This window comes from Trachurus japonicus, chromosome 18 (assembly GCF_045865225.1).
Source record: "Trachurus japonicus isolate A0001 chromosome 18, Traja_1.0".
Classification (NCBI taxonomy): Eukaryota; Metazoa; Chordata; class Actinopteri; order Carangiformes; family Carangidae; genus Trachurus; species Trachurus japonicus.
Window position 1 is genome coordinate 26952214 of NC_140924.1, and position 27911 is coordinate 26980124.

The 27911-nt window shown below is 42.6% G+C and overlaps 1 protein-coding gene across 2 annotated transcripts; it reads left to right on the forward strand.

Annotated features, from left to right (window-relative positions):
* gigyf1a (GRB10 interacting GYF protein 1a) lies at positions 1-27893 on the forward strand. Of its 2 annotated transcripts, none has more exons than XM_085759218.1 (26): positions 1-258; positions 4548-5185; positions 5282-5345; positions 7614-7743; positions 7924-8019; positions 8222-8339; positions 9287-9395; positions 9702-9904; positions 10937-11199; positions 11658-11781; positions 11889-12071; positions 12991-13145; positions 13853-14021; positions 14524-14828; positions 15477-15577; positions 16268-16368; positions 16455-16528; positions 16722-16856; positions 17016-17231; positions 17346-17560; positions 18854-19011; positions 19181-19344; positions 19581-19625; positions 20052-20196; positions 21940-25278; positions 25406-27893. In XM_085759218.1, exons 3-25 carry the CDS (start codon positions 5311-5313, stop codon positions 22005-22007), a joined length of 3312 nt encoding a protein of 1103 aa, XP_085615344.1. In that variant the 5' UTR covers positions 1-258; positions 4548-5185; positions 5282-5310; the 3' UTR covers positions 22008-25278; positions 25406-27893. The 2 variants fall into 2 exon arrangements, with proteins under 2 accessions (XP_085615344.1, XP_085615345.1); XM_085759219.1 differs by having other exon boundaries at positions 14524-14747.
* Positions 27894-27911: the final 18 nt, after the last annotated feature.

The window sequence follows — 27911 nt, forward strand, 5'->3', positions numbered from 1 at the left end:
GTCACACGGACGGCCATGTTTCCGAAACACAAACAACAAGAAGAGCAGCGACTGGGAGCCAGCAGACACATACTGATACGCAGCAGCGACCGTTGGAGGAGAGGGAAAAATAATAAATAAAACACAGAGCACGACTTTCTGAAAGTACGATTCTGTCGAATGAATACGTTTACAGTGTTTAAAGAGACCAATGCAGACGATATATTGGCTGTAGACGCACCGTGCAGACAACCAGTCTGGTAGCTATAAACAGTGAAGGTAAGCCATGGTTCCTCTTTGCAGCTTGTCTTTTAGCTTGCTGGCTAACGCGAGCTAACATGCTAACGTCGGCTCTCGCTGCTCGGACGTGCTGGATTTGTCTGTCGCGATAAACGCACTTCCACCGAGCAATTTTCACACGTTAAACCCTGTCGTTTCTGTCAGTGTGTTAGTTTTGTTTACATTGCAGTAGCCGCGGCTTAACGGCGGCAGCGGAGTGGAGGTGGTCGTCCGCACATTGGCGGAGCAGGCCGGGGAGTCTGATCCCAACACTCCGCCCCCTCCGCCATCATATCTGGTGTCATTTGAACCTACAAGCCAAGGCCTTTACGATCAACGCATACCTTGTGCTAGGTTAGGTAGCACGCTAGCTAACTCATCTCTATTATGCAACAGAAATATGATATTGTTGGGCCCAAATACCATTGTAACGGTTGATTTATCTTTCTCCCTCTCAACAAATCGATATGCGCTAATTAGCTTGAAGCACGGTCAATGTGATTGTTAATGTAGTCCGCAACCAGTGACGGCAGCTAACATCCAATCGAGCTATTTTGTGTATATGTCGGCTATGTGAACGACCAAACAATTAGCATTGCTCAGTTTGTTCAAGTCTCCATCAGGTTTGTGGGTAAAGTTAGCTTTTAACGAAGCTTTACAGGAGGTTATCCCGAAGCCTGGAAGCCCGTTATCCCGCCACGTTTTGAAGTCCATCGCATTTGCAAATTTTCAGATGCTCAATTCGTATCAGTTTTTTTTTCTCCAAGCAGAGATTTTCTTTCGTGACCTTGCTTCAGGTTTTTCAGTGCAAAGTGGGCAGATCAACTATTTCCCCATTGTGGTCTGAAATCATAATATTTAAAATCCAAGTTAAACGTAAGCAAGTTAAAGTTGATAGAGATAACCATCCATATTATTTATTAATGCAGTAGTGTGTGAAATTATTTCTAAATCTCATTGATATTTGTATGATTTGCAGCCATGTGTGCCAAGTCTCTGTGTTAAAAGTTTAGATTCATTGCTGTGTTTAAACTGGAAGAAATAATTATATTGCAGGATGCAATTATTTAGTAACGGATAGTTCACAGAATGTAATGTTACATGGGCATGCAAAAGTTTGGGCACCCCTGGTCAAATGTCTGTAATGTGAACAGTCAAGCAAGTGGAAGATGAAATGATCTCCAAAAGGCATGAAGTTAAACATGAAACACTCATTTGCAATATTTGAAGGAATATCCGTGCATTATTTTTCAATATCTGTACAATTTTAAGTGGAAAAGGGAAACAAAGGCAGCAGCCTGCAAAATAATTGGATACCCAGGAGACTTTAGCTCTCAGATAACTTTGACCAAGGTATCAGAAGAGATATTTACTATTTACATGCTGTGATAGTTTCCAAAGGGGGGGCTACTAGGTATTAACTATGCAGGGTGGCTGCGGGCCCTTTTCTGTCATTTTAAAAATATAAAAGATGATAATATATATTGTATAAAATGTAAAGGGACTGTAACTTTATGCCTTTAGGCGATCATTTCCTCTCCCACTTGCTGAATTGTTCACATTAACAGAAATTTTGACCAGGGGTGCCCAAACTTTTGCATGCCACTGACACTGTATGTGACGTATTCTCAGCAGTAGCCTGAAGCGCTGTATCAAACTGTGTTAGCAATCTTTCTTCAACTGTGGTCTTATTTTCCCAGTTTGTCACCACAATGACTGTATTATTCCCTTTAAGTTGGCGTAGAGGTTGACATACCTTCATCTTAGACACGTACTCACAAACTACTTTGTCTCCAGCAGATGAACTTAAAAGGAGAACAAGTCATTTATATCCCCACTGCAGTTTGATGCAAACTGGACCTGTCACCGACCGTCAAAGCTTCCAGTTGTCTTTAATATGTGTATGTTGCAGTATTCTAATGTTAGGTGTGCTGTTACAAGTCCTTTGCTTATAAGGTAGACTGCATTGCATTGCTGTGTTGGTAGACTTAATGTCTTCCAATAACTTTTTGTGTTCACCAATCACTGGAACATAAAGAGATGCAGAAGTTTCAATACTTGTCGAAAACGGCACCAATCTGTGCAAGGATTGCCAAAGTTATTCACACACACAAAAAAAGAAAAGAAATCATTTTTTATTCTTATATTGGGTTATATTGATACATTAGGAAAATTTAAAAAAATGCAGCACACAATGGACATACAAAACATAAAAAATAGCAGAAGACAGTTCACAGCACTAGTGCAGAGTGAGCAATGTTTTTTTTTTTAAGTTAAAAAAAAAATGAATGGAGCATCTTAACTATAGTGTGAAATTGTTATGCAAGGCTGGGTAATGTGGACAAAAAATATCCTTCAGTATTTTGACATTGTTGACACTGGATGCTATTTTAACAGCTCACAGCTGACTGACATGAGTCACAGGGAGTTATTTATTTGTTTATGGTTTGATTAGAATAGTTTGAGTCATGCCTGGTCTGAGTGCCAGCTTCACCAAGGCCAGTAAATAAGTTGTGGCTTGTTTCTGCGACAGACTTTAATCATCAGATGCAGAAACAGGACATCAGTCTGCATAATTAAGAGATTGGATTTAATTAAAAATGATTGCTCACGGTGCAGCGGCGGGGAGATGCGCTGATTTGTTGTCAGGAAAGTCCTGGAAAATCCTTGAATATTTGGCAAAAATCAACAATATATTTATATTTAGTTGTGTTAAAATTGAAATGGTGTTTTTTAAATGCATGAGCATACATTCCTATTACACAGTGGTGCCAAAACATTAGCTGCGGTACTATTTTGTCTCCCTTATCTTGCTTCTAAGCCTCTATTTTGTTTTTATACAAAAAATATATATACTACCAGGCTTTGACTGTGTGTGCTGTTGGAGCTTGAGTCAGAGGTAGGTTATATGAAACAATATTCTACGTTTTCAATCCACATAATGTCGTAACTAATGGAAAAACCAGCTAGCAACACAACACAGCAGTTTGGCAAACGATTTTCTATTGTCTCATTTGTGTATTACAATTAATGTGATATTTAATCAACCTACAAAGCAGTTGTAATGGTGTACAGCTCATAACAACTGCTGGTAATGTGTTATTTAAGTCCCTGGAATTTACAGTCCCTTGATAGCATCTACACATTAATCCTTAGGGCAAAGACACTGAAGTCCATATACATGTGAAAATATCCCCAGTGTGCTAGTTTTATGGTTTAATTATAACTCCGACCATTATAGTGTTAGATTGTTGTTAAAGGTTAATTCATGCAAAATAACTTGCAGGAAAAAAAACAAAAACACCCTCATGTCTTAGCCTATTTGATAAAAGGTAATTTTAATTAAAATCTTCCACCTTTTTGCTGCTGTTGTGTCCCTTGATTAGAACACCACCTGGAGCAGACTGTAAAAGAAATGTCAAAAAACGCAATTAGCCCAGCAGTCGCCTAAAACAGCATAAGCTAATGTTACACACTGCCAGGAAACATAATGTCAATGCTGTTGTATATGATGGCACATCCACTGCCCCAACAGCAGTAAATCACATCTAGCATTCAGCTGCTACAGAGGATGTTGGCCTGGTGCTTGTGTATTAGAAAGCATTCAAACGGAAAGTCTAACACGTGCTGTGAACTCTAATTTGAAATGAGTTGTTGTCGTACGTCAGTGTTGATCCAGAAACTATTGAATGCAAGGTTGTAGGATATTCACACCACAGCGTGTTGTATCCGTGTGTATCGGCATTAACGTTTGAAATATAGTTTTGTGGTCAATGGTTTAGTTTCCATGACATTTTCAGGAACTTCTCCCCATCCAGCTGCATGCATTTAGAAGCAGCTGGTTCCCAACATCACTGAAATAGACTCCCTACATTTCTGGATGGAAAAATCTCCTGTGAGCAGCAGAAACATTGGCCCATGATGGAGCACTAAACTAGAAATAGTTTGCCATTTCATTTGTTCACCGATGGAACACCACAGTGGTTTTCTCCCAGCTCAGTGTGCTATAACAGATTGATCAAATTGGGGCCGGTACCTTTCAGTGAGTCCAAGGCATGCTGCCCTGAAAATAGTGTGTCAAGGCTACACATCACGAAATCAAATTACATTTCCTCTCCTATAACGGCAGAGGCAGACTGCCAAGCTGTGAAAACCTATCTCACCAGAAGCTAATTTATTCGGTGCACACTTGTAACATTATTCTTTCCATCTTGCTTTGAATTGTCTTGATTCCTCTGGCTCCATCTCAAACTCTTTATTTGTGTTTTTCTGTTGTGTTTTTTCTCCAGGTGGTGCAAAGGGAGGAGGACAGGAAATAAAGGAGTTACCTGGAGGGTGTCCGTCAATCCACATTTCAGTTGGAGCGAGAGAAAAAGGCACGGAGGGAGAGAGAGAAAGGAGAAGAGGAGTGCGAGTCGCGTCTGCTCTTGGCAGCTGTTCCAGCAGCCTGATTCATTGTTTTGGCTGTTATTTCGTTCCTGCGTTACCTTTTTTGATGAATCAGTTCATATTTTTAACTTTAATGTGAGATATAACTGCTGTAAAAACAAAAAAAAGAAAAAAGACAAAAAAAAGAAAGAAAACATTAATTCTAGCAAGAGTGTTTTTATTTTGTTCCATCATTAATTTCCAAGGTTCTTTTTGTTTCTTTTTTATGTTCAACAACCTTTTTTGGCTGTGAGTAGCAGGAGCTTCCATTCTCCAAACTATCGTCGAACCCCCTTCCTTTACCTAGTTTGGACCTGATAACCTGGTATTCCTCAAGCACCTGAAACTGGCAGCTATTCTCTTTGTGTCTGTGTGTTTGGGGAGCTCTGTGACCACAGCTTAAACACCACTCAGCCTTCTAGTCACCTAAGCCTAACTAAACCCAGCCAGCTCTAGCCTGGTCCAGCCCAGTCCAGCCTGCTCCGATCATCTGGACAGGGTAAGACAATTGTGGAAGCATTTAATCCTCTACAAATCCTTCTTCTCATTCAAAAAAAAAAGAACGATCTAATAATTATTTTGTTTTTCTCCTCAGATACTCAGTTCTGTGTGGACGTGAGGAATATGACTGCTGAGACTCTTAACTTCGGCCCAGAATGGTAACCAAACTGATTTCCTCATATTATTTCAACATCACTTTTACAACCACCACACTCATCAAGTCGCCGAGGTCTACTTACACGCTTGTTGTAGAGCTTTTGACCTCGTGTCAAGTTTCCATCATTCAGAACATACTTGGCCCTCCTATTCCCCGTTGGTTTAAAGTGATATTAGTTTAAACCTTAAAGGAGTAGTTCCAAAAACCAAAAAATGAAATTTGATGAAAAAAATTGAACTCAACCTCATGCTGATGAATGCTCTGGAGTAGGTTTTTATTCCTCAGAGTGCATCTTTGAGGAATAAAAGTCCAGAGGGTGAATTTCATTTTTTTAGTGAACTATTCCTTTAAACCTTTTGGCCTGACAGTGCCAAGATAGAAAAGGCCAAGGGGCCAAAGAAAAGCTATAATCTGTCCTTCCACTATGAATGTTCTGAAACTTTAAATTGAAATTAAGTTTGTACCAATTAACAAAAACAAAAATAGAGTCAAAAAGTTAATAATTAGACATTTAACAGAGCTAGTTGGCAGCTTTATTAACGTCCAATTAAAAACGCAAAATCTTGGCTTTTCAGACTTGAGGGCCCTTCATTTTATTGTTATGCTTGCGAACTGATTTTTTTTTTTTTTAACATAACTGTTGATTTGACCCAATGTAACTTGGCGACTGGATACAATGGTTAACTGACATAAATAATAAGCAGATTAACAATGGAAATAATCCTTGCATATTTTGTTCTGGGCTAAGAGACCGACCAGAATGAATTCTCTCAGGGCCACCAACAAAGGGACAGACATATACATCATTAGATTGCTATAACTATCCATACAGAAGCTGCAGTGACAGTCTTGATTTCAGTGAGTTGTTGTGTGTAATCCAGTGTTTGTAGACCTGTGTGTGTCATCAACAACTATTGCAGAACAGTTGTTTTGTTTGTTTGTTTTTAACCTGAGGCCAGAATGTAAATTTTGTCACAGTGGCTTCCTGTCCATCTCTGTCCCTGCTGTTTCTCCTCCTCCTGTTCAGTGAATGTTTATGTAGCGATAAAGTGAAGGGGAGGGTGGGGGGTGTAGGGGTGGAGGGGGGTTGGCTCTGGCTCTCCATCTCAAACAGCCTGTGACTGCTGTGTGCATTCTTGGTGCGGTGCCAGTCTCGCCAGAATATTTCTCTCTTTACACATCTGCAGCTGCTTTCCTCTCAACGGCCCCCTCCAGGCCACTTTTATCCTTGTGCCCTTTTTTAATGTAGCCGGACTGCGAGCGGCTCACGTGCTCGCCACATCCAGCTGCCTGCCAGCGTGTTTACAAGCTCAAGAGCCCTGGTGGCGTTACAAAAAACCATCAGGGCCATTTGAGGGTTTTGTCGGCGTTGGAACTCAACAGCCTGTCACTCGTTTAGATTTCTGTAACATCTCTCGGGTCGGCCTTGGAGGCGCAGGCTTGTGGATGTATAGATCCTAGTGAGGGGACGATCCTTCAGATTTCATGCTTTGTCCTATGAGGGAAGGAAACTAAATTTGGCTACAAGTGGAGTGGATACAAATATGCAAAGATATTTCTTTGTACCCCACCCACTGGTGTGTTTCTGCAGCTCTTCTCTTATTATGCATATTAGTCGCTGCTGCTCCACTTATTTTCCCCCTCTTTGATATGCCACATGCTAGCAACTTGGCTTTCATGATGCTTTTCCCTTTACCTTTTACACCCCCCCTCACCCCCCTCACCCCTCATCCACATCTCTGAGTTACATATGGTTTTGATGTGGGGCTGAGAGTCAATGACACACTTTGTAGAGGCATGTGAATGGAGCCATTGTTAAACAACAGGCCCTTGGAAGCCGGCCTGCTAGTAATAGCTTTTTAAAATGAAATCTTGAGATTGGAAAGCTAATATATCATCTGTGTTGAGCCAAGTGTATTCAGGGGGACCTGCGTAGGAGGATGGGTGATTTGTTACAGAACATTTAGTAAATTCTCCTTTTCCCTGCTGCAAGATGGATGTTGTTAGATATGTTATTTTTTTTCTTCTTCTCCAAGTCAGATTAAAAGGAACTCCATCATGGTTACACAATCGCGCTCTCGCTCGTTGTGTGCTATGTGCCAACAGGGGAGTTCACAGTTATTTATAAGTAGTGTTTCTACAATGCGATGTCAGTAGTGGAAGAAGTGCTGCAAACATGCGACGTGCGCTGCCGCGGCTGGTCCGGAAAGCGAGGAACGCATCGTCCAGATCCTTGAGGAGTCTTTTTTTTTTCTTCTTCCTCACACAGGCTCCGTGCACTGTCCAGTGGGGGGAGTGTGACGTCCCCCCCTCCTTCCCCCGCCATGCCAAAGTACAAGCTGGCCGAGTACCGCTACGGCCGAGAGGAGATGTTAGCACTTTATATCAAAGACAACAAGGTTAGTACGGAATCACAGGACAAAAAAATGATCTTCAATGTTTTACAGTTCTTAGAAAGTTAAAGTATTCTTTAAAAGATACTCCCCTGTCCACAGAGCTGAGGATCTGTTTGTAGGTCAGTCATGGTAAAAGTTTCAATGTGTTTTTCTCTTGTTATGCTCCTACTGTTGCTGCTCCAGGTCCCAGAGGACATGCAGGATAAGGAGTTTGCTGCTATTCTGCAAGATGAGCCCATGCAGCCACTGGCACTGGTGCCTCTCACTGAGGAGGAGCAGGTCCGTCACACACACACACACACCGCAAAAAAACGCACTTTAATACCTGCTAACGCCGAGCCGCTCGAGTGCCGTCATGTGGCGTCTGACTGCGATACAAGCCGGAGCGGAGAGCGGGCCGCTCTGCTGGTTGTCAAATGTGGCTGTGTGAGCTCACATGCCTCACATTCCTCCTTTCGCTCTTTCCATTCTCTCTCCGCAGAGGAACTTCTCCATGTCTGTGAACAGTGTGGCGGTGCTGAGGCTCATGGGAAAGGGGGCGGGCGCAGCTGCCCCGGCTGGAGTGGTCCGAGGACGAGGGGCCGCACGAGGTGGTCGAGGTAAAATAAAAAAACATCTCATAAAACCATTAAGAGAAACACCAACATATAAAGGACGGCATTGATTCAGCCTAAGTGCACTTATGATAAATCCACAACCTCTCGCGCTGAAGCTCACATGAGTCCAACAGCAACAGAGCGGCTGCCCGAACCCCTTGGCTGCAACTACAATGGCTGTTATCCAGGGAAAGTAAAACAGTTTATTCAAGCCAACCACTCGAGTGTTTATTTCCCCCTTTTCTTCCACCATCTTGATGCAGCACACTTCCTCTTGGGCTGTTTGAATAGTCCTCCTTTTGTCCAGCCACACCTGTCTTAAAAAACCACCGCGCTCAAGAACTCACCTTGCGCACACACACACACACACACACACACAAAGCGCCTCACGCATGTGAACAGCCAACGTAAACACCAGGCCGTCCGGTCCTGAGCCGACGAGGAAACGGCTGGGAGGAATGATCCTTTGTGGGTTTCAGTATTTGTGCGCGCGTGTTGGTGTTTTTTTATGATTGTCAGCAGCTTGCAGTGGATACGAGATTATTGAAGTGTGTTGTCAAATTATATAAACGATGATGATTGTATTAAATAGGGCTGCAGCTAACGATTGTTTTCATTCTCGAGTAATCTGTCGATTGTTTAAATGATTAGTTGTTGGTCAATAAAATGTTGAAAAATGTTAATCAGTGTTTCCCAAACCATAAGATGACTTGTCTTGTCCACAAACCAAAGAGATATTCAGTTTATTGTCATAAAGGAACAAAGAAACCAGAAATATTCACATTTAAGAAGCTGAAATCAGAGAATATTTACTTTTTTTTTCTTAAAATACTACTCAAATTGATTATTCCATTATCAAAATAGTTGACAATAATCGGTAATTGTGCGATTAATCAATGAATTGTTGTAGCTCTAGTATTAAACACCAATTTTCCTGTGTGTATAATCAGGACGAGGTCGTGGTGAAGGTGGATTCTACCAAAGAAGTATTGAAGATGTGGAGGTTGGATTTGGCCGCAGCGTCCGAGAGATCCACCGCAGCCAGAGCTGGGATGATCGGTAAGAAAAAGACTCACTATCAAAATGAAAGAAATGTCTGTAGAAGGGTGGTGAAGCCAAGTAAATCATGACTGCAGGTGTTGTATCACTGCTGAGAGGAGCTGTCATCACATGCAGTAAACCTTATCATCTGCTTATGGTATTTTTTCTAGATTTTTGCGCTCCTGTTGTATTTAGCTCATTGTTGTAGATGTAACTGCAGCGGAGAGTTGAGTTGCTTGAGCTGGTCCTACTGTTTGGGGCTTGTTTTCCTCTGTTTATCACTCAACTGGTGTAATTCCTCTCCATTTCCCCTCTTTTCCTCAGGGGGGAGCGTCGTTTCGAGAAGCCGCTGCGGCGGGAGGTGGGGCGTCCTGGCTTTGAAGAGGCTGCAGGTCCCGTGGGTCCGGGGAGGAAGGAGTACACAAGGGCTGACAGTGATAACTGGCGCACCCTCCGGGAGGAGCAGGAGGAGGAGGAGGGGGCGGAGCCAGGCACCAACTGGAGACTCGCTGGATCCCGCAGGGATGGTATGATAGCACCGCCTCTAACCCTTGTTTGTGTTGAACATGAGCTATACAAAAGAAAGAGCAAAGGCCTCATGGTTGAGATGGGTGATTGGCACTCTGCACATGTTTTTAATATGATTTTATTTACCAGTGTGAAAGGAGTGTAGCTCTTATCTCAGTTCAGAGTGGGTAAAGTAAACTGAAGGCTCCAGTCTGTTGGTCATTCTGCTGTCTGTGCCGTCAGAACAGGCTGGATGATCTAAGATCAACTTCTGCTAAAGTGGATATTACTCAATAGATGATTCAATCAGCAGCCAGCGCTACATAACGATGCAGTGAATTCTTTGTCTTATGATATGATTTTGTTTTATTTCATCTAAAACTTTTTAAAATGTGAAAAATGTAACAGAATTTAGATGTAAAACTTCTCAAATGTTACCATCTGCCAAGTCTGAACATCACATTAACATGGAACAACAGATGTTTAAACTTTCATAGGCTTTTTGCATCATTACTTAAATATCTTATATAGATATAATACCACAGGACCTACGTTCTAAAAGGACTTGAGCAACAGTTCATACATGATCCTTGATGCCTGCTCTGTTTTGTAATATACTCTGTGGTTTTAAAGACGTGTAAATGCAGAAGTTAGAGCTGCAGTGAGTGTAGTTACATGTGCTGCACAAGTTAAAGTCAGAGCCTCTGTATCAGCATACACAGTGAGAGCTGATGAGTTTTAAAAATTAAACGGGCAGTGATTTGTATCATTTCTCATTCCACTGTTTACACTCCATTAAACAGTGTGTGTAGCAGGTCTGAGCCCAAACAGTGGATACACTGACACCTAGTGGCAGTGGAGAAACACAGCTTCAATATGAGACTTCCACACTTTCTAAGAATGAAACAACTTTAAGGACCTTCTGCTAACATCATGTTTAAACTCATTTTTAGAATTTTTTTTTTGATTTGATATATTCCAAGATTTTACCATGAGACTGTGTGAATAACTGTAATAACCTGACCATGCTTTTCTCTCATTGCTTCTCATAGTCCCATCACTGACGGCTGATGGCTTCTCTCTGTTAGATGGCGGTCCTCGCTCAGCAGGCTGGCGGGACCACGCTCCAGGCGAGAGCCGGCGACGGAAGTTCGACTTCGACTTCCGGGACTCGGACGGCCACGGTGGCGGCCGCCGGCGCGCAGGCAGCGAGGGACTAGAGGACGACAGGGACGGGCTGCCCGAGTGGTGTACAGATGAGGAAGACGGGGAGATGGGCACGTTCGACTCCTCTGGAGCTTTCATGCCCCTGAAGGTACATGTAGGATGAGTCTGTTTGTGTATTGTGAGTCTGTTTGAAGGGAACTGGTATTTTACATCCAATCCTCATGATATGATGAAGTATATTAAACCGGGAGTCATATTTTATATTTTCAGTATGATATTTCCTATGATTATCAGTCAATATATATATTTTTTTTGTGATCAAATTTTTATTTTATTTAAAGAAAAGTATAGATAGGCATATGCACAATATGTTACAAAAATAGATCTCAAGATATATATATATATATTCACATACCTATACATATGCTTGTATACAGATGCACATGAATAAACAACTAAAATAAAATAATAGTAAAATAAAAAAATATTATTATAATAAAAAAAGATATATACAGGAAGAAAAAAAATGAATGTGTATATAGAATAAAATCAGAGCAAGAATGTCCATCAACATTTGTTAAACGTCCTCTTTTCCTTTCCCTCTAGAAGGGCGGCAAGGAGACAATCTTGGAGGAGGAGTTGGAGTTTAAGGGTATAGAGGAGGAGGACGAGGAGGAGAGCTTTGTTGACACTGAGAGGAACAGTGCTGATGGAGAAAGACAAGACAAGGGTGAGGAAATGTTCTGCACTTTGTTTGCATACTTGGCTTGGAGCGATTTATTCCATCTTTTATTAATTATATTTTCGTCCTTCCTTTTCTCCGCCGTCACCTCACAGAGAGTAAAGAAGCCAGCTCTGCTATGGTCGATTGCGAGGCAAAGCCGGCGTCTCCTTCGTCTTCTCCTCCAACACACTGTATGCCTCCATCCCTGGAGCTCCAGCCCAACAACATAGGCTCATTGGTGGATATCCCTCTGAGCAACAGCCTCCCTGTGAAGGTCAACAGCACGCCATGTGAAGGTATGTCCAGCTCCAGGTCGCTCAGTTCTCTCCTGTGTTGAATGTTGTCTGTAGAGCTACTGATTTGGTCAGCAGCAAAAACATGTCACACCTATCGAGTTTATATGTTAGTGTCATTTCATCCTGGTCATACTTATTGTACATATAGTTCAGACTGACTTTGTAGTGAAAGAAGTGAGACACGGGGCTGCAGAAAATATGAACAATATTCTAAATCTGGTTGACAGTCCTGTCTGAGGTGCTGAATACAGTGACTGTGAGAATAAATTGGTGTGTCATTAATCTAAAATGATGTCAGTAGCATTAGAAAGCAATTACATTCTGCATATGCCTCTAAAAATAAACTCTTTTAATCTGCTGCTTGAAAAAAGTAGAGAAATGTCATGTAGCGCAACGTTTTATTTAGCAATTAATAAAATTAATTTTAACCTGACAGTGTTTTCTACATTGTACATGAATGGGAATCTCTGTCATTATGTTGCACACTCCTGTTTGGATGATAACAAAGAGTAATTTAAAGTAGATCCTGATTTGAAGCTTTAGAAGCCTTCTCCTGATTCTGTTAGTTTCGAGTTTGTGACCTCTTTCGTCCAGCCCCTTTTCGTTACAGTGCTGACTGTGTGTGTCTGTCTGTGTGTGTGTGTGTGTGTGTGTGTGTCTATGTGAGTGTGAGAGAGAGAGGGAGAGAGAGGAAATCAGCCACGTGGATATTTTGGGTTGATATACAATATGTTTAGCCCCAGTCATTTAATATCTTGTTTACTGAACCCGCTGTTCCTGCTGCTCCTACAGAGCAAGTAGATGCCCCCCCCCTCCCCCTCCCCCACATCCACCATTACCATACCATTAATAGAAATACTAAAAATAGGACCCATTGTTTTACTAATGTTTGTTCTCTCTGTTGTTGTTTTCGTGTCAGACATGGCTCCGGCAGGGGGCTCCAAGGCCCAGCTGAGCCCCAGCGTCGCCACCTCTTCCAGTCTGCCTCCCCCACCCCCTTCCTCTTCTGCTCCTCTCCTCCCTCCATCTGGAGGAGACATCGAGGACGACGAGGGCATGAAGCACCTGCAGCAGGTAGCAACAGCAGGAGACGCACTCCAAGCAGCTGCCTCAGAGATATTATATAATCATAACAAAGTGCATTTAACAAAGCTGAACAGTCTATTTTCATTCTGATTTATTTTTCTACATAATAAATAATCAGTGTTACTGACACAGGGCCCCAGACTGCCCCTAAATGAGGGCAACAAAAATTTGAGACAGTGCAAGTAAATTTTTCAGCCACATGTGCAACCAGTTTAACACTGGTGAAATGTGGAAGAGGCTATTCAAAGAATCTGGAATCTGTCATTACAGGTGTCAGACCAATGTGTGTGAGGCTCATGAATGAAAAGGAAATGTGAATATTTGCTTTGCACTACTTTTTCCAGTAACGAGTAATCAAAAAAGTTACTGTTTCTCCAGTTATAACACCGTTACAAGCTGTTTATCTGGAACTAACCAACTCACTCAGTATTCCTGTCTGCCTGTGCGGAGGAATACTGAGTGAGTGGTTAGTTCCAGATTAACGTCTTTTTTCCCGTCAGAGTCCAAATCATTTGACATATTTGAGCATTTTATAAAAAAGTAACACAATAGTTACGTTTCCTGGTAATTAGTTACATTTATAATGTAGTAATTCATTATAACTAATGACTTTTTTTTAAGTAACATGCCATAATAATGTCATGCATCATTACCATGAACATCCAGTGAATCTGTGTACGTCTGCGTTTGTGTAGGAGGCGGAGAAGATGGTGGCCTCACTGCAGGACACCTCTCTGGAAGAAGAGTGTTTCACGCAGGCGCTGCAGCAGCAGCAGGAGAGCAGGAACACAGCAGCTGCTCTGCCACTGTCTCACGAGGCCGCCATGAAGTGGTTCTACAAGGACCCGCAGGGAGAGATCCAGGGTACATGCACACACTGGGGAATTTACAACACTTGTATATGCAAGCAAAGCATATTAGTACAATTTCAGCTGCTCACAGCAGTCTTCATATTTTGATCAACAGCTTACGAAGTATACATACATAGAGGTCAAACACCCACATCTCATGTTACCTCACTTAGGATAAATCAGAATAAATGAAATAGAACACAGTAAAACAAGCTTGGCAACACAGAGGAAAAAAAATGTTAGAAAAGCGAAACACTTAATCACAATTTTCCAGTCCTAAATGGGGGCTGGACCCATTCACTGCAATCGAAAAACCAAAATAATATCCAAACATATACCCTCAAAACACAACAGACACAGACAACAACTACTACACTCAGATCTAATTTTTTCCTCTGCCTCATATTGACCCCAGCAGCGTGCAGTCTGACAACATTTGAATGTGGTACACAAAGTCAGGCAAATCCCCACAGGGGTTTTTGCATCGTCCGCTCATCGTCTGTCCCTCCCACCAGGTCCCTTCACCACAGTGGAAATGTGCGAGTGGTTCCAGGCTGGCTACTTCACCATGACCCTGCTGGTGAAGCGGGGCTGCGACGAGGGCTTTCAGCCCCTGGGGGACGTCATCAAGATGTGGGGCCGTGTCCCCTTCGCCCCCGGGCCCTCCCCGCCGCCCCTGCTGGTGAGACAGCCACCACCGACGCAGCGCCCGCAGCCCACCCGGGGCCCCGCCGGGACTGTGAGTCAGAGCTCAGCCAACGTAGAGGATGGGGAGGGGGGGATGATGCAGAGGAGAAGCAAGATTGATAGACAGGTTATGGTAATTGCAAATTAATTAATCCCAACTTCATGTATTGTCACGTTTTTATGTCACACTCGGGGTTTTATTCCAGGCTTTCTGGAATGATCCCCACAACACAATTCACTTCTTCCTGTGATTTTTAATTGTGCTACACTTCATTTCTCTTCATTACCTTCTATAGTCTGTGCAGTGGGACAGACTGAGTAATCAAACCTGAGTCATGCAAATTACACTTTTACAATCCCTTCCAGCAGTATAGTCACTAGCTGCATACAAGCTTCAAACTGTTGGAGAGGAGCAGGGACGGCTCCATATCGTACGTAAAACTACAAGTATGGTCAGCCCCCTGGTTCTGTTTAAATTTTAACAATTAGTGTTTGTGCTGCTTTAACAGCCTCACACTCGCACACACATTTTATTTTTCCTTATGAGGAAATTCAGACTCACTTCTTCAGTATAATTTGTACAATCCCCTGTGCATGATGGTATCTGCAGTGGGGCCTTAAAGTACCACTGTATAAATACCACTGTAAAAACACACCACAAGACATTCTCTCTGTGATTTAACCCACTATTTATGTGATAGCTCTACTGAGTTTGAAGATGCATTGTTCTGACCCTCTCTCTCTCTCTCCCTCTCTCCTTCTTCCTCTTTTTCTTTTTCAGGGAAACCTGGACCAGGAGCGCCTGAAAAAGCAACAAGAGCTGGCCGCAGCAGCTCTTTATCAGCAGCTCCAACAGCAGCAGCTATTCCAGCTCATTAACAGGTGGGCCTGTGGGGGTTGGGATCGTTGGTCCAGACGTGTGCGAACTAGTTTTACAATATTTGTTTGTGTCCTAGTTTCTGCCTTTTTGTGTCAGAAGAAATTAGAACTTTTTTCACTTGAATCTTCATGTGGGGTGAAAACTGTCTTAACCCTGAATATTTACCTTTACTAACTGAAGTTGATATTGTGCCTTACTGATTAATACATAAAACAGAACACCTATGTCTCACTAACTGATGAAATAAAGCTGAACCTGTCTCTATACTGGAGATTTCCAAGCTGCACACAGTTACCTCATCAGAACTAACACTGAACACATATTCTCCACTTTGAGATTCCTAATCAACATTGAATATATCTCACTAATGATTGTCTTAGTAGGTTGAGCACTTACACGTTTTACTTTTACCCATTTAAACAAGTTAATCCTGAGTGATGTGAAACTTTTGTCTTTATGCAAGTTGTTCTGAATTGTATTTGAGCTGTTGGGAGTCAAGGGAGGGAGTCAAACATTAGCCCCGTGGTACAAAGGGTTAACACATGGAGAGAGAGGAGTCAGGACATATAGAAAGATTTATGTACATGTTTATGCTTTCACTTTAGGTAGTAGTAAAGTTGAGTCTTATGTTAACTTTTTCCACTTGAATCTTCATGTGGGGCTTTTGCGGCCTGTGTATGTGTTTGTTCCAGGTGCAGTGAGCAGGGTATGATGCCTTCGATGAACAGATCGATGTCAGTGCCAGATACAGGGTCCATGTGGGACATGCATACCTCAGCTTCACAGCCGTCAGGTACTTTTCATGACACACGCACCTGAACTAAAACACAAACCATGCATTGTGTGAGGCCAGAATAATCCAATTTAATTTCTCTGTAGGCGGTGAAGCCAGTCTTTGGGACATAACAATGAATCCTTCTACTCAGGGTCCAACTCTCGAACAGCTTCAAAAGGTGAGAGCATGGAGCACACGCTCTGCATCTGCCGTAGCTAAGCTCCCACACAAACTGCCTACACATGTGTTGTTTGCATTTTCTAGCATTTATACAATTCTACTTCAGCTACAGTGAACAAAACAAGTAAAAGCCACTGTTTTTGTTCCGTGTAATCTGTCCTCCTGTTTGACTCTGACTGTTTTCCTCTCAGCTCCAGCAGGAGAGGCGAGACGCTGAACTCAGGGCGAAGCGTGAGGAGGAGGAGCAGCGTAAGAGGCGAGAAGAGAAGCGAAGGCAGGAGGAGCAGAAGAGGAGGGAGGAGGAGGAGCTCTTCAGACGCAAGCAGGTCAGATGAAAGAAGATTTTATCAGACCAAACAATAATACCCTCAAATCCTTAAAAAAAGCCTGTGAAATGAAGTATTCGGTTTAACAAAATCAGGGAAGTCTCTGAATAAGAGTAATACAAGCTGTTCACTGCTGACGTCTGGCATGTCCTCCTGCAGTGTCGTCAGCAGCAAGAACTGATCATGAAGCTGCTGCAGCAGGCCCCTCAGCAGCAGGGTCCTGGGGCTGGCGGCTCAGGCTGGAGCGGGGGTCCCTCCTCCGGCCTCTCCAAGACAGGAAAGTCCCCGGCTCTGGCTCTGATGGAGATGCAGCAGGAGGCGGAGAGGCTCCTGAAGCAGCAGCAGCAGCAGAGAGCCCAGCAGCAGAGAGACCGCGTGAGTTCCACTTCTATGATTCAGAGGTTCCACGTGGAGATGATGTTGGCGTGTTGCCGATTGAAATGTGTATTTGGTCGTAATAACCCGCCTGATTCACCTCTGTGTTTCCAGCACCCTGGCATGTCGATGGGGAGCTCCTCCATGGGAAGCCAATGGGATGGCGTGGGCATGTGGGGCGGGCCTGGAGGGATGGAGGGCAAAAGCAGCAGCGGAAGCTCTTCAGGCAGCATGGGCATGTGGGACGAGGCTGTGAAGAACCAGGCCGGCCTGCGCGGCAACAGCAACAACATGGGCTTGAAGAACAGCCGCAGCAGCCCGTCACTCAGGTACACACGACTAGATCAGAAAAAACTAAAACAGATTTTTGAATCCTGAAAATCCACTTTTATACTGCTGCAGATAACGTTGCAGAATTAAAGGGACAACGAGGAGTTTCTATTTGGTTCTAAAAAAGTCTCACGTTAATGTGGATGAATCTACGCTACCCACACTTGTTAATGGGCCCATTTTCGATAAATACATCGTTTTGTCTCTATGGTTATGTTGTTATTATTAGTGGTGGTGGAGATGCTGGTCGAGCCGACCAGCGTTCCTTTACTTTCGGTTTCGTGGCGAGTCGTGAGAATAACGCAGCCGAATCGCTGTTTATGGTCGGAACTACGACGGTATGTGATCGTCTTCGAACCTCTGACTTTAATTCTTGATGAATGAAAACATGAGTCTGTCTTGCGCCGGTCAAATAATTTCACGGTGCGCGCGGAGGTTCATAAATGTAGTGTGAAAACGCTTCGCTTTTCCAAAACTCCTCATTGTCCCTTTTTAAAGGGATAGTTTAACATTTTGGCAAATTGGGCTATTGCCATAACCCTTATATAATAATATAATATTATTATAATAGTCTTAAAAGTAGGTTTGTTAATTTTAATTGTCGGTGCAAGCTAATTTTAGAACAGCGGAGCAGAGCCGCAAGCTGCTCAGAGCTATGCTACGGAGGCTAATGGAATTTCCTGGTTTCTCTCATCAAATACACAATCCAACAACTCCAAAACGCTCTGAAGGACAAGTTATGACCTGCACATTCACCATGCTATGAGATAATAACAGAATGTCATGAGACAGAGTTGTTTTAGAGGGAAATTCATGCAAACCCGCTGATGCACGTTTCCGTTGGGGAAGTGCAGTTTTTCGGCAAGCAGTCTCTGTATTTGCCTCGAAAACAACTCCATCTTATAGCGTTACATTATTATCTCATAGTGTGGTGAATGTGCAGGAAAGGTCTGTGTGTTTGGGGTGATCACAGTGTTTCTCTATGTCTCTGTATGCAGCAGCTTGAAAACCTACAGCTCCCAGTATCTTTGACCAATCAAGTCTATTTTGGTCTGGGGGTTCCTAATTGGTTGAGGGGCTGGCCCCTACTCTGTCCTCGTTATTTGTTAGGACAGAGTAGGGCTGGCCCTTCAACCAATCAGGAACCCCCAGACCAGAATAGACTTGATTGGTCAAAGATACCGGGAGATGTGGGCTTGCTTTCAAAACAAATCCTGTCTACCCCAGCTTTAAGCTGAATGTCTTTCATTTGGTCACGATAACTAATATGCTTATGTCTGTGTGTCCTCTAGTGAGCAGTACATGATGCGTCGTAAGCGTACGGACGAGGAGGACAAGCTGCTGAAGCTGCTGCAGGGCATGAAGCCTCAGGACGGCTTCACCACCTGGTGTGAACAGATGCTGCATGCTCTCAACACCTCTGCCAACAACTCCTCCTCCTCTCTGGATGGTAAGCCGCTCAGCATTTATGTGTTAAGCTGTATCAAGGGTGACGGAAGTTCAACCTAAATAATTCACTTCTATGTGTTGAATAGAACGTAGTATTTATGTGGCTATACAAGTGGTTTTTACCTTCACTCTCCAGCATCTCTATTCAAACTGTGTTTGCCTTTGTTTAGTTGCCACCATTGTGGCGTATCTGAAGGAGGTGGAGTCTCCCTATGCAGTGCTGGACTTCATCCGGTCCTACCTAGGGGACACAGTGGAAGCCAAAGAGTTCGCCAAACAGTTTCTGGAGCGACGTGCCAAACAGAAAGCCAACCAACAGAGACAGCAGCAGCAGGTAGGACGGAAACGTCTCTGGGTCTGGTCTGAAGCAGGGAGGGCTCATGTGTCCTCTCAGAGGGGATATAGAAGGAGTTAAGAATTTTGATTTGACATGAGATCGTCATGTTATATAATTGTCAATACCAATACTAAGCTTTCTACAATACTGAGGTTACTCCAATGGAAACCTTTGAGTATGGTACTACAGTGTGACTTCATAAATTCACCCCCTCTTCTTCTTCACTCCCACAGTTATCAAAGGAAGTGGCTGGACTGAACATGAACTTCCCTCTGCAGGTAAACCCAAATATGTCTGCATACCGGACATGTAAACACAGATGGGGTTAGGACATTTAGATTATCATTGTATTTGTTTCATTTCTGTTATCCAATAGCACTAATACGTTTTCGTTCAACACTTTAACATAAGGAATGTTGCATATGATTTGACTTGAGGCTGCTATAGACAAAGAAATCATTGTTGCTGCGAGGTGATCAGGTGACAAACACGGCGGTGTTGACTTACTCTAATAATCAGTCATACTGCCAGAGTTTGTAATTTACCACAGGTCTAATCTCAACAGCACAGAATATTAAATCTTATGAAGCAAAGAAACTAATTAAGTTTTCATTTCAGCAATTATCTTTGGCATTGTAGTGTTAGTTAATCTGTTTAATTCACCCTGGCTAAATCCCCTCCTCTCCTCTCTTCTCTGCTCCTAGGACTCAATGCGAGGTATGAATCCAAGCACCCTGCAGTCCATGTTTCAAGCCAACCACATGAGCAAGGCTGGTCTCTATGACAACCAGGGTGGGAAGATGAAAAAGAAACAGCCCATGATGCTGCACTCTGACCCCAGCATCTTAGGTATGTAAACCTCACTATGATTGAAGGATCTGATTCATCTGTAAATGTTCAGAAACTATAGTGTGTTTTAAAAAAAAAAAACTTGACCACAGATTAAACAAAACACAACTACACACATCAAAGTTAGACTGTATACACAAAACAAGCCAGGATGGAAAATCTAAGCATGGATCAAGGGATCAAATGGAGTCAGTGAAATGCAACGGAAGAAGCACATGCCTCTGAAGTATTACACCACCCGAATCACTTATTTACACCCACTCTGGGCTTGACACTCACCTTTTTTTTTCCAAAGTAGCAAGAACGAACATAATTTATTGGAATACAAAAAGTACACAAGGTTTTAAACTTAATAGTTCTAAGTTTAAAAGCTTAAATAAACATTAAGATAAGTTAGTAAGACTTCTACATACATTAATTCAAAGCAGTGGTGCATTACTGTTGTTTTGTTGTCAACCTTTATGCTGACCAGAGAAAGAAGCTGCTTGGATGCCATTTTATAATATTGTTGTATTCACACAGTTGCTCCTAAATACCGCTCCACTTCACAGACGTCTATAGTTAGTCATACATGTGAGTGAAACGGCAACACTGCCACTCAGGTGGTGAGTAGGAGGTGCTCAAAGGGCTGGCTTCTGTCTGAAGTTTATTTATGTAGCCAGGATCTCTGGGGAGCACAAACACAGAGATAGATAGATAGATCTACTGAAACCTCCAGTAGATGGAAACAGGTGGCTAGAAAAAACTGATTTAAAAAAAAGAATGGTTATGAATGACTGGTATAGATGCAGTTGTATAATTGTTCTGATATACATTTGAGAGGTAAAGCTGTCCAGTTATTTGTTCCTACAAAACCTGGAGAGTCAAACTCTGATGAATGGTATGTATAAGGACAATTCACATAAACGCCAAGTTTCATTTTTCACTGTATAACACTTGATCTCATCCATTACATTTTCTCTGCTTAGCTTAAATGTGAGTACTATTTTTTCTGCTTTTTTCATGGTTTACTGTCTCACTAATGGCGCTTTTCCATTAGTGCGGTACGGCATGGCATAGCAAGGCTCGGCTCGGTTTTTTTTACTTCTCCACTAGCCCTAGGTACCTGGTACTTTTTTGGTAACGGGTTCCAAGCAAGTCGATGACGTCAGTCGACTGCCTTCTACTGATTGGCCAGAGTGTCGTCACTGGGAGCATCGCGAACGCGACTTCCGACACGAGAAACCCGCTAATTTTAAAAACACACCAACAACAGCACCCACTGATCTGTGCTGAGACTGTTCTTTCATGTGAGTTAAAAGTCTGCTGTGTGGAAAACCACGCTGTGGTCTGTAATTGAGGTGCAGAAGAGGGAGTTTGGAGCTGACGAGAGGAGAGAGCAAAGAGAGCAAGACGACGCGGCTGTAGCTGCCATGATATGATGACCCCGACCCCGCCCCCGCTGAGGAGGAACTATAAAGAACTCAGCTGTGATGGAAAAGCACCGAAACTGAGCCGTGCCGTGCCGTGACTGTGTAGTGGAAAAGCGCCATAAGCTGCCTCAAACTTTTACTTTTACAAATACTGTTTAACTGAAGGGCTCCTCCATCAGATAGCTTCTGAATTGTAGTTTTATCTCCCACCTGCACTAAGCCAGCCTATCAAACTCCCCCGTGTCCCATTCTCCTCTGATCTCACTCTGTTCTCTCCGTCTCTCCTCTCTGCCCTCCTCCCCTCCCCTCCCCTCCCCCCTCTCCCCTGCAGGGTACTCATTCCACAACACGGGCGAGTGTCTGAGCCTGAATGAGATGGAGATGGTGGAGGATTACTGATGTGACGCAGCGCAGCAGCAATAGCTACCTGAGGCCTTCTGTCTTTTAATCAGACAAACCTGATGACGAATGTGCACTGCTGGGGGAACCGGGGGTAGGGGGTAGGAAGGGAGCGCGCGCACGAGGGGAGGTGCAGGGTGGAGGCGCCTGGATCTGCGCCTCCCACTCTTGCCTTCCCTCTGGAGAGAAAAAGGGCTCTCTGCTGCACCAGTTGATCACTTGAGCAGGGGAGAAGAGGGTGAGGAGGGGTGAGGTTAAAAGGAAGATGGGTATCCTCTGGCACTCAAAAGATTAAGCACCTTATACTGAACTAATGCACTTTATTGAGAGGGGATTTGAATAGTTTTTTTTTTTTCGTGTATGTATGTGTGAGTGTTTGGAATCAGTGCGCACACAGTGTGTGTACATACACACCACCTGTGTGCATTTGCGTCGGAACTGGAAGGGGGCGGTGAAACAGTCGGTGGGGTGAATGGTCGGGCTGTTAGGTTTTCAAAGTCAGGGGGACCTTTAGTTGAAACCTTATCAGAGAGCAAATCCTTTCTCGAAAGACAAACACTGTTGATATTTCTCTTGTTTAGCATTTTTTTACCTTTATATAAAAAGTAAAGCTATTGAAAAATGGATTATAAAAAAACTTGAAGATTTGCACTTGCCTAAAAAAGAAATAACAAAAACAACAAAAAAATCAAACAAATGGGGTTAGTTATAGAAGTGAATATTTTTTTGTGAATGTGTACGAATGACTGTGAGAGTGACTGTTGTGTGATGGTTGGTTTGTGTCAGTAATATACCAGTCTGCACAATGTTTTTTTTTTTTTTTTTTTCATTTGTTGCTTACCAAGACGTATGAAACATATGAGGCCATTTTTTGTCTTTTTTGTTCAAATGGTAATTTTGTATTCTCATGTTTAGAGAGCTTATGTGTGCGTGCATGAGTGTGTATGTCCCTTCTTCAAACAGGGACTTGATCTCCATGTTTTGAGAGTGACTGAGTGAGTGAATGAGAGAGAGAAAGAGAGAGAGAGAGGGCAATTGCACAACACATCCTTTCTCTCACCAGCTCTTCATCCCCAGATAGACGAAATAGAAATGCATACATTTGTAAATGTCGGCTTTTTGCGCTCATCACATGATGACCACCACTAGTTTATTTCCCTTAGCTGTCTCTAGACCAGTGAGGACTAGTAGACGGGGCAAATCATGAGGGACATTACAGTGTGTGCATCTGAATGAGACTTTGTGTGTGTGTGTGTGTGCGTGCATGTGTGTGAGTGTGTGTTTTCAGAGTGCATGTTCATTTACTGTTCATAGAAATGAGTTAAGACTACAGGTACTCATTTTGAATACATGTGCTTTTTTGTATGTGTATGAATGCACATTTGTGCCTAAGAACTTGGATAGGGTGCGTGGCCATTGAGACATTAACTCTTTTTTGAGAGCAAGTGTGACGTGTGTCAGTGCTCAGCACAGTGTATGTAAAGTATGTAAGTTTGTATCGTAAATATTTCTAGTTGAGTCTAGGGGTGATCCATCAGAAGGTTAGTCCAGTCTGTTTTCCTGGGGTGTGATCACGTTGCCTTTTGTCAGCTCTCGAACTTGTGAATGAAAGGTGTCGAGTTTCTGACTCTGAAAAAAAAAAAAATACAGCATCTTAATGTGCAAGTGCACAGAACGGTGCATGAAATGTTAGCATATTGTGTTACTTATTCGTTGTTGCAATTTGATAATGACGAGTTTTCTTTTTTTAATGAAAAATATATATGAATATATACATTATATACAAAGTTTAAAAAGTATTTGGACTAAGATAATGAGCACTTGGGGCTGCTATTTTTGTTGTGTTTTTGATTTTTTTTTTTCCTTAATTTGTTTTTCATTTTTGTTTCATTATCGCCATGTGAAGTGTGTGTATTATTTCTTAAGAAAATATTGAATGTATTCCAAAAAAATGACAAGAAACCCGTGCTGATACCAGATATTATTTTTTTTCCTCAGAAGATTTCAAAAATGGAAACAAAATACAAAAAAGCTTCAGAGTTTAGCGAGGTCTTTTTATTTTTTTTATTTTCACAGTGGACAAGAAAAAAAAAAAACTCGGGATGGATACAGTTGAACACACTGCCTCTACAATCCTGGTCGTACAAATAGTGACTAAGAATTCAAAGAAAGGACTCTTTCTATTCCATACTGGAGCTTTGGTTGTTTACAAACCACATGGATATCTGTGGGTGCAGTTTTGTTTTTTTCTTTTGTTTTTTTTTTTGTTTGTTTGAATTTTTTTTTTTTTTGTTCTAAGATAAGACGGGTGGGGTTTGCAAGTGCGCTTCTGCCATATGGACATTGAGTGGTGGTGTTTTTTTTTTTGTTGTTGTTTTTTTTTTCCTTTTTGTTTTTGAGGAAGAGTGGCAGGCATCACAATAACATGGACGAGATCCTCTAACTGGACCTTTGTGTGCAGTTGTGGATGCTGAGACTTGATCAACCGTGGAGCGGAGGCGGGGAAAAACTGAGGATCGGCTCTGTTTTGTGGAGAACGGAGTGCAAGGGGCTGCAGAGCCCTGGAGGGAACTGAGAGGGGCGATATGAGTACACCTGGTCCGTGCACTTGTCTTCACCTCAACCCTCATAAGCACTCGCACCCTGCCCTCACCAACTCACCTATGCACTTTTGTTCATTCAAGCTGTGAGGTACCATTTTGGGGATGGGAGCACAATTACAACAGGAGGATTGCTACGACTTTGACAAAGTCATTGAAAAGATATTCCCAAACTGAAATAAGAGACTCGAGAAGCGGCGTCTTCTCCCACCTCCTGTATATAACCATATTTTTGTATTACCTTTCAGAGTAGAAAAAAAAAAAATTGCAAATGGATGAAGGAAAAATTCGTGAGACATTGATTATATGGAGTGAATGTTCTTCAAGAAAACCAATCTTTTTTGAAAATAGTTCGAGACAGAACTGCTGTGAGTTCCCCCCCACCCCCCTAGTTTGCCAGTAGCCCTGAAATAATTTGGGGATGGAAGGGACAACCACATCGAACATGGACTGAGGTGCTGGACATGCTACGATGTCTACAAGACTGACTGATTATCGAAGTGGACGTTGCAGTCGCTACAGAGCCCCGCCCAAGAGTGTTTGATCAACATGTATACACAGTAAACAGGCAGACGGTTTCGAAGGCAAGCTTGCTGCTTCCTCTTCGTCTCTCGACCTGGCGACTGACTCGAGCTGTAGCGTGACTGCAGGAGGAGAAATCCTTGGACTTGGTAAGAGATGTTTGCTTGATTTCTTTGCTTGCTGTATATTCCTGACTTGATCACTTTGATTTACTCTCAGTAACTTGTTTTTAACAGGATCGTTTTGCGATGTCCATCTTTTTCTGTCGTCTCTCAGGTGTCTGGCTGTGCTTTATTTGCTGCCCTCTACAAGGAGGATCTAACCTACAGCCAACACCATGAACCAGTTAACCCTAAACCTGTCCTTTTGAACTTGAACCCTAAAGAAACTTTTCTGTCTTGACCTCAGACTGGGCAGGCCGTTGGCATTATCAGTTGGACAGTTGCAAGATGAAGTTACAGGTTCTTCACCATGGATCCCACCTGCGTTTGACGTGTTAAACTGGGCATTGATCGGGCAACTCTCCGGCAAAGGAAGAGGATAAAAGAGACACGAAACAGCCCAGATGTCATCATCCACTACGGCCTGAAACTCTTGGGGGCGGTGCATGGAGGTCTTCTGGCCAAGCGGGACAGAAGACCAGCCCTCCTGTCCGGACGTCAGAGACAGAGACCTGGATCGGGTTTTTCGGTGGATGCGGCCGGATTACATCGAAGCCGCCGCAGATCCCCGCCGCTGTGGAACTGGATGAACTGAAAGAATTGTACAAACAAAAAAACACAAAAAAAACATAGACTTTGAAACATGACAAAAACACAAACACGTAGCAACATGTCACATAGATTCTAGAGTCCAAAGGAGCGGCAGACACTACATGCACACATACCACAAAAAGCAACGTACCCTCGGTTACAGTGGCTCTCCTCTGGAACCGCGTCTGCACACATAACAGGGCTACACCAATATCAAATCACACAGGACATGTACAGACACACACAAGCATCAACGCTCATCGCTATATATGCTGAGCAATGTAAATAATGTAAAAGTTTGTGTTTTTGACTCTTTTTTTTTTTCTCATAGTGGGTTTTTTTGCTTTATTTCTCTGTTCAACATGCCTTAAATTGTATAGTTCAGTTCTGAACGGCTAACTGAAAATGTTCTCCGAATGAATTTCCATTGGAAACCACCTCGTTACCTATCCTCTAAAGATAAAGAAAGGAAGGATCTTTCAACAAGACTGTTTTCTGTTGGCTAACAGGACTGGTCTGTTCTGTATTAACTTCATACGTGTACATCTGATCACCGTGAAAGTTACTAAATAGCTACAGAATAGAGCAGCCAAGCGGTCTTTGATTAATCAGATTTTTGCTGGTGGTTGGCTTATGTTGCCCTTTTGGTTTCCTTAAAATGAAGAGTGGATTTGTTTAGTTTTTCTTTGTAGATTTGCTACAAGTGCAGGCCGACTGTCTGTGCTGTGTGGAGCTGAGCTGACAGGGGAACAGACTTGTTGCTATGTGATGACTGTTGTTGGATACACTTTGCTCTAGGCAAAACTGAACCAGAGTGACAGGTCATCCACAGATTGAGATACAAATTGGGGCTTTTTTCTTCTTTTCTCTCCTTTTTTTCTTTTACACTCTGGGGACTTCAATGTTTGGGAAGCTACTTGGTACTTTTTTACAGTTTTGAGATGACGACCCTGGCTTGTGTAAGAAAAGAGACTGTTAGAGCAAGCTTGCATGATTTGTAATAGTTATGAGTTTTGACACTAAACCTTGAGGTGGATCACACTTCGGCCCGGGTGGCACCCGCTAGTGCTGCTGACCATCTCGGGTGGCACTGAATAGAAAATGACTCGACCAGTCAGCTGTGTGTTATCTAAAAGAAAAAACAACTCAAAATGTCTCAAAAAATCTGGATAGTGTCTTGTTCCGCGTATGTATACCTTAACTGGATTTGAAAGATTAATGCTTTTAGTCAACCAGTAGTTTGTATTTTTTCTTTTGTATCCTTGATAACCAAACAGTGTGCAGTTTTTAATTGAAATGGCTGATACTCATTGAAAGCCTTCAGCTCAGACTTGTAGACACGTGTAGATTCTGATTGGCTGAGGTTTTTGGTGGACAGTTACCTGTCACATTCACTGTGTAAACTGTGGTATCCACAACAGGCTCTGGTATGTCCTAACAGTTGAATTGATACTGATGTAATACTTAATGGTTTCTCTATTAAAATAGTTGCCAAGACGGAGGAATTGACTTTGAACGTACAGCTATGCTGTCAAGTCTCTGTGGATGACTTTAAATATACCAATGTTTGACATTTTAAAAAGCTGATCTTTGTGGCATTAGTTGCTTGTTAGTCGGTCTGTGTTAAAGGAATGAGCAGTAGTTTTCAGTTTATTTAACTAAACTGCAAAGGCTTTTATGATTAGTGTAACGGGGGTGTTTGTTTGGTCGTTATCTTTGAAAAAGATCCTGTCGTGACCTGTCCTCTGGCAGTATGGCATTGATCATCCGGTTCATTGTAGCTCTGGTAAATGTAGTTCCAACAGTGATGGCCTAAAAAGAGATATTATTGGAAGTTACACTCCAGTCAGCTCAGCTCCCTTTGCTTAAAAAGTCTTTGAATGTTGTTAAAATAACAGCATATATGTAATGAAACTGTTTTGGAAAAGAACAACTGAAAGATGTGTACATAGTTTGGCTTTTGTTTGTTTGAAGAACAAAATAAATACTAAATAAATAGCATTTAGCAGTGACGGACTCAGTTTCTATTT